This window comes from Podarcis tiliguerta, assembly GCF_965153285.1.
Source record: "Podarcis tiliguerta genome assembly, chromosome: 13".
NCBI classification, from domain to species: Eukaryota; Metazoa; Chordata; class Lepidosauria; order Squamata; family Lacertidae; genus Podarcis; species Podarcis tiliguerta.
Genome location: NC_139546.1, coordinates 10,406,477 through 10,426,977, shown reverse-complemented (window position 1 = coordinate 10,426,977; position 20,501 = coordinate 10,406,477). Strand labels below are relative to the sequence as shown.

Here is a 20,501-nt window from a genome sequence, read left to right as displayed (position 1 = left end):
TAGGGTCGTATAATAATGAGTATCCTGTAATTTTATTGATTGCAATGTGAATTATATTCCAAAATGACTATTTTTGGTCATTCCCCAAAGATCTACATAAAATCTGATTTTGAGCCTTTGCATTTCCAGCAATTATTGTGAGTTGTTACTTACATTTTGAATTGTGTGTACATATATGTATTTATGTAGTGCTGGGTAACATTGATATTGGATATTAAAAGCAATTTCTTTAGAATCCACTGATATTAGTTTAGGTGGCATTTTAGTTCATAGCCATCTCTATTAATCTCTTTCTGGTTCCTGGCCTATATCTCTCCCTCATTTCCTTATAAATGTGCCAGATTTATCTTTGAAACCTGCTATTATTCTATAAAATTTGCCTATTGGCCCTTTTATTATTTGAGGACATAAAGAGAATTGCATTTGTTTTCTAGTTTTGATTCTTTATATATATTTTTTACTAGCCTGGAGGTAATGAAGGAGCCAGTCTCAACAAACTGTGCCCACATCTTCTGCAGGTAAGCCCTTTTTTCAGATTTTGTATGTAGAAGTTTCAAGAAATAGTTGTATGGAAATTACTAGAACCATGTTGCTTACATGGTACAAATGTATTTGGCAACATACTTTCCTCCTAGAAAGGTTAAGTCATTAAACATGCTTATCTAAAAGTTGAGTCAAGCCAGATTCCTTTCACTCTGTGTGGTACTTTAATCTCTTCCAACAATACAGTGGTGCCTCGCAAGACGAAAAGAATCCGTTCCGCAAGTCTCTTCGTCTTGCGGTTTTTTTCGTCTTGCGAAGCAAGCACATTAGTGGATTAGCGCTATTAGCGGTTTAGCGGCTATTAGCGGCTATTAAAGGCTTAAGGGGTTAGCGGATTAGCTGCTAAAAGGCTATTAGCGGCTTAGATCAGCTGTTAAGCGGCTTAGCGATCAGCTGTTAAGCGGCTTAGCGATCAGCTGTTAAGCGGCTTAGCGAACAGCTGTTAAGCGGCTTAGGGGCTTGGGAAAAAGGGGGGGGGAGGGGAAGCAAGCCCATAGCAAATTCGTTTTGCGAAGCACCTCCAAAACGGAAAACCCTTTCGTCTAGCGGGTTTTCCGTCTTGCGAGGCATTCGTCTTGCGGGGCACCACTGTATAATAATAATCATTACTCCTCTCTGCACCCTATACAAACCACTTCCTCTCCAAAAATCATTTTGGAACAATCTTATTGATTTGTAAGCTTGTTATATCTTAATCTCAGTTACCATACTGCAAAAATTCTTATTGTTATTTCTGATTCATACTACCTATAATTCACTGTGAGTCCTTGTTATGTTTATGTTGTGCCTGTAAATTACTGCACAAACTTTGAATAGTAATAATTTTTTTAAAAGGATGAAGCAAAAAGTCATAGAATCATTTCTACAGTACTTCCTGAGGGAAGGACTTGAGATAAGCAAAAGCTAAGAAATTGTGTAAAGGAGGCAACATTTTACTACCCTGGTAAGCATGGGAAGCTGGTATATTGATTCTTTTCCTTCCTTGGGGTCCAGTTGAGGCAGAGTATAGAGGATCACATGCCTCTGAAACTGTTGTGAGTAAGCAGTTTGTTTTGGCTCAGATTGGCAAAAGAAAGCAGTGGTGGTAACTGAGCTTGACAGAGACGTGTGTACATGGTGGTCAAGCCAACAAGGGCTTAGTAGGGTGCCCCACACTTCAGATAAAGACCAGTATTCACACCTCGACTTCCTTTTTCTTTTCTAGTTTCTGCATGTTTAAGCTCCTTAAACAGAAGAAGGGTGCGGTACGGTGTCCACTTTGCAATGCCAAAGTCACCAAAAGGTAAATTCCTCATGACAAAATTTAATTAGAACAGGATGAAGCAACTATGCAACTAAGAACACTGCTGTGCAGACCCAGGAGAACAGTTTCAGCAATAGGCAGATAACTAGAGCCTTCTGCAATGAGAACACACCTGTGGAAGAACTTTTAATGCCTGAAGAGAGGCACGGCTATGGTTATCTCCCCAACCCATGCCAATTAAGCTCGAAAACTGCTCCTGTACATTTTTCAAATCTAATTACTGCCGTTGTGAGTGTATAAATGCCTTGGCAAATGAGTTTTGTTAATGTGTGGGGGGGGGAGTGTGGATAAACAGGGTGGCCCTCCCCATTTTTGCATTTGCTCCACCCACCAACTACATGTGTCTCTTAGGCTGAAAACAGTTCTGCATCTCTACCTAAATTTTGATCAGAGCCCTGTTGCTTTTATTATGGCTTGCTGTTTTCACACCAAAGGACTCTTGGAGTAAACGGGTATGAAACAGCAAGTGCAAAACCTACTGTCTCTTGGGTTATTATAAAGTGAGTAATTCTTTAATTAGACAAAAGCCTGCAGCATCTTAGAAATTCAAGCATCTACTGCTTGGAAACCTTTCTTATTACTTATTCCACTTCCCCATTCCAGTCCCCTGAGCGCTGTGTCTCAGGTGACTGTAGATAAAAACGTCCATTTCATCTTCTTGACTACACATCTTTGTTGTCTTTATTTTTTTCAGAAGTCTATGGGAAGATGTCCGATTTAAGCAAGTAATCAAAGTGGTGCTGGAAGCCATCCGTGCTTTTGAACATGATACAGGGCTCAAGTGTAGGTATTATGTATCTCCATGAACAACGTCTTCCGAGATTTGCTAGGCTGGGGGAGGGCAAGCTGGGTCAGTTAGAATTCTGCCCCCCCGCCCCGTCTTCTTGTGGTGCAGAACTACACAACTGATTTTCTGCATCCTTAAATAAATCCCAAGATGATAGTTTTGCCTTATAAAGGTCTAAAGGATTTGGTCTGTACCAGTTCATCTTCTGGCATCCTATCTCAACCTCTAAGACAGGTGCGAAAACTGTCTCAACTTGAACTCCCATCAGCCCTGCCAGCAAGGCAAATGGTCAGGGAAATGTTGTAGTCCCAACAACATTGAGAGGGCTGCTCTCTGCTCTAAGGTGTCAAACAGTACCCTTTGAAATGCATCTTCCTTACCTTGGCTTCATAAAACCAGATTGAATACAGGATGCAACCATTTTAGGTGTGCCCAATTGACACACAAGTGCGGACATGTGAATCCTTGTGGACATAGAAGAAGGCAGAACGGGGGCAGGGCGTGCTTACATGCACTCCACTGACATGTACATGGGCTGGGAATGGAACCCCCATGTGAAATGGTTGCTGCTTGTTGTGGGAAAGGAGACATTAGTCTACAACCTTGGAGCCCTTCCTCTTGAAGTAGAGCAAAGTTTGAGCCTGGGTGCCTTCCAGAGATGATATACAGTGGTGCCCCGCAAGACGAATGCCTCGCAAGACGGAAAACCCGCTAGACGAAAGGGTTTTCCGTTTTGGAGGTGCTTCGCAGAACGAATTTCCTATGGGCTTGCTTCGCAAGATGAAAATGTCTTGCGAGTTCCTGCGATTTTTTTCCACTCCCCACCCCCTTTTTCTAAGGCACTAAGCTGCTAATAGCCTTTTAGCAGCTAATCCGCTAATCCCTTAAGCCTTTAATAGCCGCTAATCCGCTAATGGGGTTGCTTCGCAAGATGAAAAAAACGCTAGACGAAGAGACTCGCGGAACGGATTCTTTTCGTCTTGCGAGGCACCACTGTAGTACCTTTGTATGTGGACAACTGTATGATAACTAGGAGTGAGGAAGCATTTTGGTTTTGCAGTATTTTAGAAATAGGAGTCTTTTAAAAATCTATATAAAATTATGGTAAATGAAGCTTGCATTCTGCAAATGTTGTTACATATTGCTTGCCCCCAATGGAAGTGCCCCCCCTTCCCCAAATCCAAGTCCAAAGGCAGCAGAATTCCTGAACCACAATGTTCTGTCTTATGTGCAGCTTGGCTTGCTTTGTACAGCAAAGCTTGCCTCTTATTAAAAGGTTGACTTCATGTCCCAGGTTTTTGAGATGAAGGGTTTGCTGCTTGATTATCTTAATCTTCTCAGTTTCAGATGATCTGTGTTTCCCTAAGAAAGCTTTAGAAGATGCTTCTGCTTCTGTTTCATGGAAAGAAAAACAAGTCGTTGATTGCAAAGGCTACAGGGACAGACTGAAGAGAGTGAAGGAAGTAAAAAAGAGAAATGCTAGCTTGGTAACAGTGTTTTCTCTCCTTTTGCCTGCTATCCTAATCATATTTACAGAGCTATCCAACCCCTTGAACCACTATGTTGGAGAAGGTTTGGTGAGGTAGAGGTGCCTCTCCCTGGCACTGCTGGTGAGGAATGCCCTGATGTGCCCACCCAAATGGTGGGTATGTGGAAACTATGATTGGCAGTAGCCAGTGGAAACCCCCAGAACAGGCATTCTGAGGGCAGAGCTGGACTGGCACAAGATTTGCTGGATCCTGAGCTGGCTCTGTTGCCATTATGTGATAGCAATAGGCCTGATCCAGTCCTCTTCATTGTGCCAGCCTGATTGCTCATGTAGCAAAGAGGATTTTCCTTCCTTTTTTCCATCATGTGGCTGAGTGCAGCGTACTTTGGGTTATCAAGTGGACTCCCATCTGGGCCTTGACCAAATACAGACCCGCTTAACTTTAGCAAGATGGCTTCAAATTTATTTGCTTAGACTATAAAATTATAAACAGCACTTGAGTTGGACTCTGAGGCTGTGAAAAGTGCTAGTATATAATCACTCCCTTTAGAATAACTATTTATTTTTAAAAAGCATCTGAATGAAAGCTGTTTTTATTGCTTTGGAGTATTGAAGCTATAATGCATTTTAATTGTCATTGAAATTACCGCTGTGAGGGATATTTTTCCATGCTAATGTGTTTCAGGGAAGCTTCAAAGAGTAACTGTTAAAAAGGGACACTGCAGACTAAAGCAGAGGTTTGTTATAACCAAATGGTTTTGGCATTGCAGTAACCTTCAAGAAACTGGGAGATAAAAGTTAACTGGTCGCCACAATTAAATTTCCCTTTTTGTTTTCCCACTCTGCTTTTCTCTGGCTCCTGACCTGCCTTAAAGTCAGATCTTGTTGGTGGCTAATCATAAGTGCCATTGTCTTAAAGGTAGGCACATCAGTTAAAGGGGAGGAACCCAATCCACATCGAGGCAGCTGACCTAGGAAATATAAGAAAATTGCAATGGTTTGAGTAGGCTGACTAGCCCATAACAAAATGAAAAGGAACACTGGTGTTGATGGGTAAGGGAAGTAAAACCGGACAAGTCTGGCAAGCCAAGGGAAGAGTACTCAGGTGAACAGCTGGTCAACTAAATATCCAGTAGAGGTAAGCTTATATGTGAACTTCAGAAAGCTGGCCTAGAATCCTATTAAGACCTGAGAAATAAGTAGAGGAGCTGTGCAAGGTGGAGCCAAAGGATGGCTGAGGCATACTAATTCTCTTTTGGACCTTTGGGCACCAGCAACACTTGACAAGGAGGAAGGAAACCTGGCATGATCTGCTATATTCAGATATCCTCCCATCACCATTATTCAGGTTAAAGTGTTGCCCATAATAAGATACCTCCTATAGATTAAATAGCCTTATTGGATTGATGCAGCTTATTTCCCTTGTGCTGCCAGGCCTAGACCAATTCTGTATTTGTCTAGCCATCTGCAATCCTCTAGTCAAGGAATATTTCGGAGGTCTCATCCAACCAGGTTTGGTAATTTAATATAGCTATTGACTTTAGTATAGATTGCAGTGTTTTTCTTTTTGATGAGTGGAAGATGTTTCTCCCAACCCTAAGGAGGCCAACACTGGTGTTCTACATTAAAGTTTTCATTCAAGATCTTATACAAACTTGTATCAGTATAACTTGTGTGTCAGAGGGAAACCCTCCTCAAGCATTCACTGCCAAACTTGCAAAGGGGCCTGTGGGAACAGGTGGGGCTCACTCAACTCCTCAGTGATGCCCCATGTGCTGACAGTGCTCCTGCTCAAGTCAGAAGGGGACCTTTTTATGTGTAGAGTAGTAAATGCCTCAAGAGAGCTAGAGTTTCTTCAACATCAAATATTAAGAGTTCTATGGTTAAAATAATTATAATTTTATTATTTATACCTCACCCACCTGGCTGGGTTTCCCAGCCACTGGGCGGCTTACAGCATATATAAAAAATTGTAAAACATCAGACATTAACAATTTCCTGAAACAGGGCTGCCTTCAGATGTCTTCTAGAAGTCTGGTAGTTGTTGTTCTCTTTGACATCTGGTGGGAGGGCAGGCACCACTACCAGAAGGCCCTCGGAGCTGGACCTCGGTGTCCAGGCAGAATGATGGGGGTGGAGACGCTCCTTCAGGTATACTGGGCTTTAAAGGTCAATACCAACACTTTGAATTGTGTTCAGAAACGTACTGGGAGCCAATGTAGGTCTTTCAGGACTGGTGTTATATGGTCTCAATGGCCGCTCCCAGTCACCAGTCTAACTGCCGCATTCCGGATTAGTTGCAGTTTCTGGCTCACCTTCAAAGGTAGCCCCACGTAGAGCGCATTGCAGTAGTCCAAGCGGGAGATAACTAGAGCATGCACCACTCTGGTGAGACACTGCACAGGCAGGTAGGGTCTCAGCCTGCGTACCAGATGGAGCTGGTAGTCAGCTGCCCTGGACACAGAATTGGCCTGCACCTCCATGGACAGCTGTGAATCCAAAAAGACTCCCAGGCTGCGCACCTGGTCCTTCAGGGGCATGGTTACCCCATTCAGGACCAGGAAGTCCCTCATACCTGCCTGTCCTCCCGAAACAGTACTTCTGTCAGTCAAGATTCAACCTCAATCCGTTAGTCTCCAACTGCCTCCAGACACTCACACAGGATATTCACTGCCTTTAAAAGAGGTAGAGCTGGGTATCATCCACATACTGGTGAACATCCAGCCCAAACCCCCTGGTGATCTCTTACAGCGGCTTCATATAGCTGTTGAAAAGTACAGGGGAGAATCAGTTTTGTGATGAATAGTGATGAATACAGGTACCTAAAGACTAGACTGCATCTGGATTGCAGGTTAATGTCTGTAGGCCCCTAACATATCTTCTCTCTTCCCTTAGGAAGGTGAGACCTCCAACTTGCCATTAGATGGTGGAACAAGGCGCTCCCTGAGAAAGAAAAGCAATTCCAGTAAAGCTGCTGTGTTTGAAATTGGTAAGTGTTTCAACAAATTGGGTCAGTCAGAATAGCAGGAGTTAGAACAATAATACTTACCTGTTGTCATCTGCTGAAAGTAGCATCTTTGTATCCCTAAACGTGCCTGATTTTTTTTTTGTTTTACTATTTTTTCTTCAATAGTGTCCCCTTTTGTGGTAATTACGATAAGGAATGGTGAATCTTGGTGGATCCTAATAGAAGAATTGCTTACTGCTCTAACTTGTCCCAGATCACCTAGTGGACATAGCTGAACAGGGTTTGAACTTACCGCAAACGTACTGTAAACAAGTATGCTCATGCATGCTGTTTAATTGCTCCCACATTGGTTGCCTTGCCTGGAGCTGGGGAAAGCAGTGAGGCTTGGCATAACAGTATGTGTGAACCGGGACTCATGATTTGTTTCTCTCCAACATCTCTTGAGTGGTAAGCCAAGAACAAACCTTGGCTTCCGCTTGTGGTTTGTTTGGGGAGAAACTAAACCATAACCTCTGATGTTCGTTCCTGTTCTAGGCAGGTCTAGTGCAAAGAAGGGTGATGCTTGCTCAGAGCAAGCCATGGTTTATTGCTTATTGTGGCATGCAAGCCAGCTCTCTGCCTTGGTTTCCCAAGACCAAATCCTGCCCAATCTTAACTTTCTGGGCCCTAATCCAGGTACACTGTTCACATTCCAGCGGACTGTCTGCCAACATATATTTTTTATTTAAATGTTTCTATAAGTTGTATTGCTGATTCAGTCAACCTGGATTTTATGGAATATTTGAGGGAAAGCATTAGGTTCTGAACAGAGTGGCTACGATCCTGCTAAACCTTAGCCAGCAATGCTAATTGTGGTTTTTGAATCCCCTTTTTGTCAAAATTATAATAGTAAACCTTGTTCATTTAAGGATCAGACTCGTCTGAAGATGCATTTAAGAAGACAGATACAATCAGATGGTGAGTAGAGCCATCAATTCAAATTGTCAGTACCTTTTTCTTTACAGTATTCATTTCCCCCCCGCTGCATCTTGGGGGTGGTACACTACCATGCTTTGCAGATGTTTCTTTAATACTTAGTAGTGCTAATGGCCCTCTGGATCTGTGAATTGCAGCTGTGCAGTACAGGTAAGAGGAAAAAACAACTCTCATGCCTTGTTACTCTGTAGCATCCTATGAAGATAAGTGTTCTGCAATGGCTGTTTCTTGGTCTTCTCTCTGCTGAGTGTTTACATTTTCTGTGCGGAATGCTTACTGTTCCTCCACCTCCTATTCTCTGGGCTCTTTATCAATATGTGAATGGAAGGAAAGGTACAGGGTGGTATTTTTCAGAAAGCTTTGTTCAGCCCAGGGACAACTGGCTATTGACTTCTAGTTTATTTTGAAGACACAGAACCTGTGAAGTAGATCATTAATAAATTTATTGTTCTAATCTGCACTTATATCTAGGGCTCAGAAGATGGCACTAAGTTAATTATAAATGGCAAAAAAATAGATAGCATGGTCTTGCTTAATCACAACTACTTGTTCAGTGCGAGCTTTTAAACTGCCTCTGCTGAATCCCCAGTGCAGTGGAGCAGCTCCTGGGGGTGTTTCTGTTTGACCCAGTTTAGACATGTTAAAAAATAGTTTGTTCTTATATCATTGAACCTTGGCCTCATATAAGGGGAGGAGATTTAAAGCTTCCATTTCTTGTAAGAACAAAGCATAGTTTCTGCTTTGGCTCAACTTAAACAAATGCTGATTTGTTCGAGACAGTTTGTCAACAAGGCAGGGTGTTATTTGTGTGATAACTTGCCTTGCTAACAAATTTTGGTTTGAACAAACCACCGTTTTTCGTTCAGAGCAAGCAACAAACAATGGTTTGTACTTAACCAGGAACAGAAGCATTAAGTCTTCTCTTACAAAAGAGATGGGAAAGTGCTCCCTGTGCTTATAACAAACTATGGTTTGTTGCAAGTGAATTTGGTCTATTTGTCTTTGAGATTTTTTTAATCCTCAACAGGGCTCTTTTGGTCAAACTCTTTTCGTCAAACTCATGATAGAACATAAATAGGATTTTATGTACTATATGAATGATCCCCCCCCCCCCCAGTATTCTGGGCCAAGGAAAGCAGACATCTGTTCTCAATATGAATTATGTATCATTTTATATATTTAGTTTTCCATCCAGTTTAGAGCCTTTTGAGGATGAAACTGTGCTGTTTAACCATGCATCTGGTGAATCAGTCTTAAATATGAAAACTCATGCCATAATAAATTCACTTTATAATTTTAAGTTTCATGGTGCAAAACAAAGACCACTACTGGACACACATCTGGGGTTGCTAATAAAGGAAAAATAGGGCCAGTGCAAGACCCTGCTGCCCATCAGTTGTTTGTTCCTTGCTCAGCTTGTTCCAGGAGTTGTGGGAAGGAGAATGCAGAATTCAAAGGAAAAGCCCCAGATACATTATATTTCAGGCCACCTTCTTTGAACCATAAGTTCTACTCACAATAGTGCAGGAGGGAGAAACCATTTAAAGGCTACCTTAAAAGAGCTCCACACTTGCGACTGTTCTTCCCTGAATGTAAAATGATTTTCTTACTACTACTACGGTTTAGTACAATTTAAACTTTTGTAAGTCTTCCTTGCTTTCATCTGAGGCATAATAGGGTTGCCTTGTCCAGATCTACAAATCGGGGAAGCCTAATTTGCATTGGATGCCTTTTTGCTAAGTATGTAAATGCCCTGCTTTTATGTAAAAATGTGTTTTTAAATTGAATTATAAATATTTAAAATTGCAACATGTTTGCATGCAACTCAATGAAGCACAAGGCTCCTGCAAGCAGTTGAACACTGAATTTGGGCTGGAAGGGGCTCTGAGGAGGCACTGGAACTCGATTGACCTGAGGTGTATCGAGTTGCAACTAACTTTAATTAAATCTCCCTCTGCCTGGACTGATTGTCTAAACAGATAGACCTTTACAGAAGTTTTTCGTTGATGCTTTTCATGGAGCTATTGCTATAGAGGAAGTTTATCTCTTTGCTTTCCCCCTCAGATACTGAATAGAAATGAATGGCTATCCCATAATACAGAGGTACTCAACATGGTGCCCTCCATATATTTTAGACTGCAACTCCCATCCGCCCAATAAACATGGTCAGTGGTCCTGGATCGTGGGAGTTATAGTTCAGAACATTGGAATGCACTGCATACGCTATCTCTGCCATCGTTCCTTGTACTTAACAAGAAATGTAGTGATTGTGGCCTTTTCACAGGGACAACTTTTCCTTGCCTTCGTCTCCTCCACCCAATCTTCCTTCAGGTCAGGTGCGCCAACTCTATGGGGTTGAGGCTTCTACAGACCACCCCCCAAATGTCTGTTGGGAAGGGGCTCAGCCCCCATAATCTTGAGGGGTCGGAAGAGGCCTTGCTGTGCTTGGTTCCCATTGAATCTATGGAACCTAAGTACAGTTGACTTACTCTGGAATCAACCCTTGGTTTGGGGGTGGTAGGTTGAGAGAGAGCTACTTGCTCACCTTCCAGGAGTTTATCTGTTATGCAGTGTTTCTCAGACTTGGGTCCCCAGCTGCTGTTGGACTACAACTCCCATCATCTCTAGCTAGCAGGACCAGTGGTGAGGGATGGTGAGAGTTGTAGTCCAACAACAGCTGGGGATCCAAGTTTGAGAAACACAGGTTTACAGGCTAAATACTATCAAAATACTATCTCACTGCCACCTGTTATTTGCTTGTGTGGGAATTACTTCTGCATTGGAGAAAGCGTCCACTGGCAAAATGATGGAAAAAGGGGCACTGAGTTCAGAAACTAGTACCTGAAGCACAGGTGCTTAGTTGTAGCCGTCACATGTGTGGCGACTGTCACATTGGGAGAGGCCAACCAGACCTCCTCCCGTTGCGGTACAGCTTTGGGAGATGTCGCGCAGTGACTTCCCGCCAGGCCTCCGCCCCCTCAAGATTATGAGGGCTGAGCCCCATCGCAGCAGACATTGGGGGGGGGGGGTCTGTAGAAGCCTCAGCCCCATAGAGTTGGCGCACCTGACCTGAAGGAAGATTGAGTGGAGGAGACGGCGGCATTGAAAAGATGTAGGTGGAACAGGCAGAGAACTGAAAGGGGGGGGCAATGAAGCAAGTGGAGATCAGAGAACCTTGTGCACAGGGCCAAGGGTTGATCGCTGAAAATAGGCAGGTGGCTGGGTGGGAAATTTAGAGTGGCATTGTGAGGACTGAATGCTGATTTGCTCTAACAGGGTCAATTTGTGAAGGATAACAGGAATGCATGTACTTCTTATGGCTATCTTGTTCCCGTTGAGGATTAAAATTTGACTCTCTTGCTCCCATGGCTTGTGAATAAAGATCAGAGTCACACAAATCCAGTTCTGCAAAGCACAAGTTATTCTACAGTAGCTTGTCTCATTGTAGCAAGGTCAGACTTTGCAGTTGCAGCCCTAGTCAGTGAGACCTTTGCTACTGCCTCTCCCTGCTGAAGTGTTTTAGTGGATTTTTTTCTTTTCTTTTTTGCCACTGTTGTTGGTGCTGTGCATGAATCTTTAACGTCTTTTCTTTGACACTCAGTGGGGGGGTAGTTGCATAGCTATACAAAATTCATAAACATCAGATCAATATATTCCTACGCTACAAAAAATTATTTAATAGTCAGGGATGTCAAAGGATAATGCACACTTTAGCCCAGGTGTGGCTAACCTGTGGCTGACTATTGGTCATGCTGATTGAGGCTGATGGGAAGAGTAGCCCAATACCCTAGGAGACCCATAGCTTATCCACCTCTGCTTTAGTCACAAATAAACTTCCCACTCAAGCAGCCAATATATCAAAATATTGTGGCGTATCATAAAAGCAACCAAATTCACCCTAAAACCAACAAAGCTAAAAGAGAAGGACCAGCCTACAGGACCTTTTACCAGGCACATACAGTTTACTACAAAACAATAGAGCTCTCATACCTCTCCTAAAATAAATAAATTAAATTAAATTAAATTAAATGCCCACTGACCACAGTTTAGAAAGAGAGTAAGAAAAAAGGAGATACATTTCTCACTACTTCTCCAAGTAGCATGTTAAAAGGAGCAATGGATTCTGGTGGTAGCTGTTAATTCATAGCTTAGCCTGCAGCATTTATGACACACATCTGAACTGAGAGGGTAAAGGAACTACAGCCTGGGCCACTCACTGGGCTTCAGGCAAGTTGTCTTGTAAGTCAGCTGGTCTTCTCAGATGCAACAGGAGAGATATGCCAGAGCTTGGAACTAGTAGAGTTCTTTTCCCCACTTCTTTGTTCCTGTGCTTAGTTGGCATCTGCCTCAAGACTTCTTTAGATGACCATCATGTCATGGAAGATGGGTCAACTGCATGGTGCCTGGTTCATCCAACAGCTCTATTATTGGAAATTTAAAAGGGATGAGCCAAGGAGAGCAACTCTTGCCAGCTCTTAATTGCTTACAGAAGTCCTGGTACCCAGTGGAACAGCTGTAGTTGCTTGGGAGATGCTCCATTCCCACCTCCTGTTGTCACTCCCACCTCCTGTTGTCAATCTTTCCTCACTTCTGGATTTACTGAAACAAATTGGAAGAATGGGGCGGGGGGGGGGGAGTATGGACACAGTATAGAGGCATTGTGATTAAAAATTATTTATTGAATTTTTTACTTGCCCTTCACAAGGTCCTAGGATGCTGTACATCAGTTTAAGACACAAGTTTATAGTTTAAAACAAATACAATGAAAAGAAAAGGACAGGTCGTAAACTATATATATCTTGAGTGTCAAAGGCTAGAATAAAGAGATGCGTCGTCAGCATGCAATGGAAGCTACATAATGAAGGTGCCAGATTCATATTTGTGGGGTGGGCATTGAATAACTTGGGGACTGTCACAGAGAAAGTCCTTTTCTGCCCCCCCCCCAAAACCCCTTGAGAGTGTTAAGAACTACCAACAGGGCTTCCTCTGCTGATCTTAACAAGGGTTTGCTGGGAAGGAAGTGGTCTTTCAGATATCTGAGGCCTAAATTTAGGACTTTAGATAATAACATGAGCATCTTGAAGGGTTTGTTCTTTCCTGTCCTTATTTCCCTGAACCCCTGTACTGGGGTTGTAAACCCTAATGGCAGGAACCTGGTTTTAAGAGGTTGTTTGCAATTCATCATTTGGTCACCTGGGCATTCTTGTTTCGTTCTTCTTCTTCACAGTGTGAGTTTAAGACGTAATTATCCAGCTCGAGTTGATGAAGGGTGTGCCAAGAATGAAAGCCCAAGCCCTTTTCACATGGAGTTTTCTGAGCCGAGTGCTGAAGATGAGACACCATTAAATATCCTAGGTATGAGGATTTTCTCTCGATGGCACCTGAAATAAGAATCCAAATGCCTAGGCATCAAGCGGGCTCAGTTCACCACTCTGGGGGGTTTATTTGAGTCTTGTGAAATTCAGCTAGCACGCTTTTCTCGGGCCTGATTTTTACGACTTGCTGCATTCTCACAGGGAGTCCCAGCACCTGACCACAACTCACTTCTCAAAGAAATAGCCTCCCTTCTGGGAAGGGTTAGGGTAGCTCAACCAGGAACTCGGTTCCTAAGAGAGTGGTGGCAGGGCTTGGACTAGCTTAACTGGTGATGAGAAAAGGCAGCAGTTAAGAAAGGTAGCTGGTGTAAGAGGCAAGCCATTCCCATTTCTAAACTTTTGTATTTTCAGGTGTATGTGATTATTTGGAAGAACTTGGAAACACAGAAGAAGCCAGCATTAGAAAGTTAGAAATTCCTGAGAAGAATGTTGCTGTGGAAAAGAGTCAGGGTTTGTCTTCTCCAGATCCCTGCTTGCGTAAACATGACAGGAACTCCAATTCCATGCCAGAGGGTGGTTCTTGCTCTTTACTCAATATGGCAGAATTGGTTGGTGAAGCCACAAATCTCACTGTAGATAAACAGGCTGGTCATGATGCAGGAAATGTTAGTACGGGACCGCCTTCTGGACATAAACATGTCCTGTGTGAAAATGAGGAACAGCTACTGCAGTCACAAACTTCCCCTGAACGTCCTCTGAGTCAAGTCTCTGGGAAGAAACTGATGCGGAGCATCCAGAAAGTCAAAGCATGGCTGTCTAAAAGCAAGGAAGGTCTTTCTCCAAGATCCTTGCAAGATACTCACACACAGGAGGTGGATCAAGATCCAGACTTGTCAGATGGAGACTCTCTGGTCTCCCAGAAGACTGAACAGATTGGATACCAGAAAGTGTTCACAGTGGAATGTGAAGGTGACAGGTCTTTGCCCAAACCAGTTGCCTCTAAAGCTGAGGATAAACTATTTGGGAGAACGTACAAGAGGAAACGCAAATCAACCCCTCTTTGGAATAAGAGGGACACAGTTTGTATCCAAGCAAAGGAAGGCATTGCTATGAATACAGAATCCTGTGATGCACCTGTAAAAAGATTATCACGAAAGAGGAAGGCCACATCAGAATTGCTACCAGATGACTTCATTAGGAGGCAAGATGTGGAAGTAAATAGTAGGAGGCCTGGTGGAGATGAAGATACTGCTTTGGAAGAAGGTGGCCAAGCTCCTGCTCTTGTAGATGATAGCCCTGTGGCAGATCAAAAGGAAGTTGAGCTGCCGACTGAATTTCCTGTCAAGGAAGGGCTGTCTGTTTTGGAAACTGATTTAAATGAACCATCTCAGAGTATAGGCCTGAAATCGCCAGAATCAAACCGTAACCGTCTAAAGAAGAAAAGTAACACTTTGAGCAAGATACGTAGACAATTAATCAAGCCTGTTGGTGAATTGCAGTTAATGATGGACAGAAGCTCCAGGTCCCCTGAGAAGGCAAAGATACAGACTAATGATAAGTTAAGGGAAGTTGGCACAAGCCAAGTGCAAGTCAGACGGAGCAGAAGGCTTCAGTTCTCGACAGAAGACGCCTGGCGGAGAAGTGAGCCAGTTAAGCGAGGAAGGAAACAGTTGGATAAGAGAGAAACAAAGAAGCGTAGGTGGTCTTATGAAGAAAACGTGCCAACACCTTCCGTAGCAGAAAATTACCCCAGTGTGTTGCAGGGCAGGCTCCAAAAGGGTGTGTCTTTGTCAGATACCAGCCTGATGGACGTGGAAGGGGATGCAAGTAAAGCTTGTGCTAACCCTCCAGCTTCTCCTCAGGTAGGTGTTGAACAAACCACAGAGGGCAGCAGTCCTTGTTGCATTGTTCCCAGTGCAAGTTCCCAGGACAGCTGCTCACTTCTGCATTTTGCTTCTCCGGAGGTGGAGCAAACCACTTCTGAGGACAAACAGCTCACAGTAGCACACCAGACTGAGAAGAATGTGTTATGTACCCAGAAACTAGAGGGCGATGAGTTTTGCACAGGGGATATAATGAGAAGCTGTAAACCCCCTGAAACAAATGATGAAGCTGCAGGAACTTTGGAGCTGAACTCAGAAACTGAGGACAGTGAACTGGATACAAACTTCATGCAGAAGATATTCAACGGCTGCAAACGCCAGTCATTCTTGTTGCATCCAGTAAAGGAATCTGCTGCAGAAATTCAAAAAGAGACACGCATTGGCTTGGGGGAAGATGGCAAGGTTGACTGTTTGAAGAAATCAACTTGCATCGGTAAATTTTGTGAGGAGAGAAGAGATGCTGTTGCCTGTGAGGCGAACAGCTCTGTCCAAAGACTGGCATCTTGTGCTACTGGTTTCCTTGATCACGAGAGGAGGACTGAGCACCCCCAGCTTGCCTCACAAACTGCGTTCCCAGATCATCCATCCACACCAGATCAATTAGCCACCAAGAATCCTTTCAGTCCCCAGCAAAGTCAAAAGCCGGTAACTAAAAAGTGTACGTCCCCTCAAATTAGGGGAGAAGGTGCAAACTCAAATAACAGCAGCAGCAGTGGAAGCCCAAATGTCTGGAGAAATGTCATCATCCACAGCACCAGTTTAAGTGACATTAATGAGGCACGTTCTAGTATAAACAACTCTGAAGATGCAGAATCTGAAAGCACTAAAAACAAAGGGCTGGCATTAAACTCTCAGCCAGAATTCATGCAGCCATGTCCTGTAATTTGCCAGCTACCACATTCTGAATTCAGTGGCAGCCATGGTGAAAAGAATAGCCCCATGGAACAAAAGCAACGGCATAGTGACACAGAAGAAGCAACCAATAATTGCAGTACAGGCACTCCTAAGCGCTTGGTTCACAGTAATAGTTTGGAACAGTGCGCCGAGGAGGAGTACCATGGCTTTGAGGTGTCCTCGGAGACACCAGAGGGCTTGCTAGGCCCTGTCATCAGAAGCATAGAGGGCTCACCTAACCTTGGGGAAATAGAGAGGAGTGATAGCTTCACCATGTCTCCTGGCAGAGACGAGCAAACCCCACTTAAGGGAGACCTGGGTAGTGGCAACAGAAGAAGTTCCAGGTTGAGCAATAAAGGCCTCGTTCGCACGCAGCAGAGATGGGCACGGAAGCTGCCATCCTCGGAGGAAGATTCTAGCGAAGATGAAGAGTTGCCATCTTTTCAGGCACTGATATTTGGTAAATCGGCAAGCACCCCGCTAGATCCACTGAAAAAGAAGAAGACATCGGGAGGGATGCCAGTACTGAAGAGCAGCAACAAATGTAGTGTAGAAACCAAGGATGAGCATGTCTGTCCAAGTCAGGGTTCAGAGTGCTCTATGAAGTTGTTTTCTTCCCAGTCACACACAGCTGAGGATTTCCGGAGCAGGCCTCATGACTCAAGACACTTAACTCCAGCTCCTACTTCTAGAGAAAATCTGGAAAGTCTTGGAGAGAATAAAAAAGCCACTCAGCCCAGGGATGAAGTCTCAAAAGAAGCTGGACAACAGAAAGATGAACAGCAAGAACAAGTGGATTCAGAATTCAATTTAGGTATGAATATATGCTTTTTTTATTTATGTATTTTAAATCTCCTACCTTCATATTGAATCCTCTCCCTTTTGCCTCTTATTAGTACTGTTTTATGAGTTAGCTTGTGTCTACAAGCCATAGGCCCATATATAGAAACAGCTAAGGAGGCAATGGTACCGCTTTTGATATATCCAGTTTAAGGAAGAATCCTGTTTCACTTGGAAGTCTTCATACTGCATTTTAAATGCTAACTGAAATGGAGGTTCTTGTTTTCTCCCCCTGTAAGTGTGTTTACATTACACTATTGCCCCTCTCCTGGGTTTTCTGAATACAGAGAGGAGATGCACATACCAGACATTTTTAATATTCACTACAGCAGTCACCAGTGTGCCTATAGTGCTGAATAAAGTATAAATTGGCCCTTAGACCTTTTACAACAGGGATGGGTAAGATGGGGGACCTCTGGCCTGCAGGTGATACTCATCTATTCAGCCTGTATTTATCACCCTACTCTCCTGTATTACATTGGTTTTTTTTTTAAATCTTCCATTGGTGCCAATAGAATATGTTTTAAAAGCTTAATTGTTGCATGGAGGAAGTGGCGAGCAATTTTCAGTGATGGTTGAAGCTGTTGAGGTAAGGGTTAACCTCCATGTACTGTTCATATATATTCAGTGTTCTCAGTGCCTAACATTGAATAATCCCGGGTGCATAAACATTTGTCTCTGGCACCTAGGAATTTGAAATATTTCTCCAGCCCTGTCACTGTATCTTAACTGCTACTTTGAGCTCAGGTTGCGATTCTGTAGGAAGCTGGGAACTTTCCTAACCTTCCCCGTTCCTTCTTGTTCTTTCAGCCAAAGCTCCCCTCTTCCTTTCTGGGGGTGGCACATCTTTGTATCAATAAATAAGAAGCCTTGCCTGGGAATTATCTCTGTATGCTCTCCAATATTTTGTATGAGAAACAGGCTTCTTGTCTTTTGAAGGTGAAGAGACCTTGGACTATGACAGCGAAGCTAGCTGCTTGGGGGATTCATCAGGCCTTTCTTCCCAGAGTGAGATTCTCACCACACAGGTATGAAATGGTGCAGTTTCAGGCATGGCTGTGAAGGACTAATGCAGACAAGCTGCAGCAAGGGAGGATAAGATCTTGGGAGGAGAGAAGTTTTGGAAAGCTAGGGGTATACAGGAACCACATGTCATACTGGGAACATGGTTGAACCTTTGTCACTGGAGGCCTTTAAGAGCTGCTTGGACCAGCATGGATTAACGAGCTAGAATCAATCCATGTTATTTATTGTTTGTTTCACAACTCATTCTTCCTCCCAATGGAGCCATAGGTGGCAAGCACATCCACTTTTTAAAAAAGAAGCATTCTAAAACAGTTTAAAGAAGAAGAGTTTGGATTTGATATCCCGCCTTTCACTCCCTTTAAGGAGTCTCAAAGCGGCTAACATTCTCCTTTCCCTTCCTCCCCCACAACAAACACTCTGTGAGGTGAGTGGGGCTGAGAGACTTCAAGGAAGTGTGACTGGCCCAAGGTCACCCAGCAGCTGCATGTGGAGGAGCGGAGACACGAACCCGGTTCCCTAGATTACAAGACTACCGCTCTCAACCACTACACCACATTTTACTTTACCATTAGTAACATTATTTCTTCCAATGATCTTTGGGTTGCCAGGAATAGTATTTTTCCGGCCACCAAATACATGGTGGATAGGAATGTTTTCAAAGTTAATAATGTTGGAGGTGGGTGCTCCTCACCAGGGTAGGCATTCCACAAATGGGGAATTGCTACTGAGAAGGCCCTGTCATAGGTCAGTTTCCAGTAGCGGCACCACCAACAAGGCCTTATCTGCTGATTGTAGGGCCTGAGTAGGTTTATATGGGGGGAGGTGCTCTTTGGGGTACTTGGGCCCCAAGCCATTTCGGGCTTCATAAGCTACTACTAACACATTGAATTGGGCCTTGTAGCTCACTTGCAGCCAGTGCTGTGCTTAGCAACCACATTCTGCATTGGCAGCAGCCCCTGGATCATCTTCAAGGGCAGCCCACCTTTCAAAATCCCTAGTGCTGCTGTGGGAGGCACCAGAAAGAACTTCTTTGTGGCGTTTTGCTCAGCAGCAGGTGCTTGGGAACCCCGCTGGCTTCCCTCCCTCTCTTGTGGTGGGCAGAAGAGGGGGATGAATCTCCTTCCTCTCCTTCACTGGGCATGAAGCATTGTCCCACTCCTACACCTGCAGAAGGGAAGGAATGAAGCCAGTGATAGTTTCTACTGCTTGGGGGGTGGGGCGTTGCTAGCAAAAAGCCTGCAATAAAGTTCTTTTACAGAAATATTTCGATAAGATTTCTGCTACCAGCTCCCTTGCAACTGCTGCAGTTGTAATGTATACTTCTGCATGCATTCAGCAAGCTGACTTATGTACAAAAGAGAAATTTCCCAGTGCTGCAAACCTTTCTCCTTCAGTTGAGGAGGGTATCCTTGTGTGGCTTACTCCTCCTGCTAACTCTAGTCAAGGTTTTCATTCTCATTAAGTTTACCTGCTCTTCTCAAGTAGAAGGAACTCCTCCTAGTCCTAAAACTTCCTGCTCTGATACAAGTAGTCTTCATTAAAGCTCCATTCCTATTCTGTTTTTTACCTTAAGCTTCTGGAGGTTCTCTTCTCCCCCCACCATGCTTTCTGAATTATAATGGTGCAAAAGGAAGTCAGAACATCATAAAACTGGCTGTGCTCCATGCTGCCCTTCGTGGATCTTTGGGAAGCGGCTAGAATGTGGTTTGAGTCACAAGAAGGGTGCCTCCTCCAGCCACCACAGGTTCAATGGGAAAAGCCCACTGTGGAGGGGAGGTCTTTATGATAATGAAACAGACGTACAAGGGAACTGTTTTGGCTGGCATCAAACCAGCTTTGGTGAAGGACATGAAAGGGAGCACAAGAACACTGAGAATAAGGTAGCCAATGCAATGCCCTCCAAATGTTGGACTCCCAAATCCTATCAGTTTGCTAGGATGGACAATGATCTGGAAGTTGGGAGTCCAGCAATATCTAGAACATGCCAGCCAAACTTTTCATACCAAGTGGGCCACAAGAGTACTTTGACACGAAACCTAATGGGGGTAAGGGGTGGGGAGAAGAGGCCAAAATTTGACACACACACTCCCCCAGTACCCTTGTGCTGCCTTCCAGAAACCAGGTAAGTGAGGTGCTGGGGTTTGGGAAGGGGGTGTGAGGGCTCTGACAGGGTCCTAGAGCCCTCCCACCTCCTTTCCAAAGCTGGGAAAATGCTAACTGGGCTTTGGGAAGGAGGCGGGAGGACTCTAGGACCCTGTCAGAGCCCTCATGCCTCCTTCCCAAAGCCCAGCACCTTGCTTAACTGGCTTTTGGAAGGTGGCACAAGGGCCGTGGGGGAGGGAGGCATCCAGTGTTTCTGAGGGCAAAAAAGGCATCAAGGGCTGCATGTGATCCTCAGGCAAAGCATTGGACTGCCCAGATCTAGAAAGCACCACATGGGCTGCTATAGGACTCCTTCATGGAAGGAGAAAATAATGT

At 44.0% G+C, this 20,501-nt stretch overlaps 1 protein-coding gene across 1 annotated transcript in view; it reads left to right on the top strand.

Moving 5' to 3' along the window:
* The window catches only part of BRCA1 (BRCA1 DNA repair associated), a 52,143-nt gene that overhangs the window by 7,452 nt on the left and 24,190 nt on the right, over positions 1-20,501 (top strand). Inside the window, exons 3-11 of the mRNA XM_083407381.1 lie at positions 465-518; positions 1,748-1,825; positions 2,541-2,629; positions 3,975-4,120; positions 7,018-7,111; positions 7,999-8,047; positions 13,293-13,420; positions 13,792-16,971; positions 17,937-18,025. Of these exons, the coding sequence (XP_083263507.1) occupies positions 465-518; positions 1,748-1,825; positions 2,541-2,629; positions 3,975-4,120; positions 7,018-7,111; positions 7,999-8,047; positions 13,293-13,420; positions 13,792-16,971; positions 17,937-18,025 (3,907 nt within the window). The remainder of the gene's footprint in view (positions 1-464; positions 519-1,747; positions 1,826-2,540; positions 2,630-3,974; positions 4,121-7,017; positions 7,112-7,998; positions 8,048-13,292; positions 13,421-13,791; positions 16,972-17,936; positions 18,026-20,501) is intronic.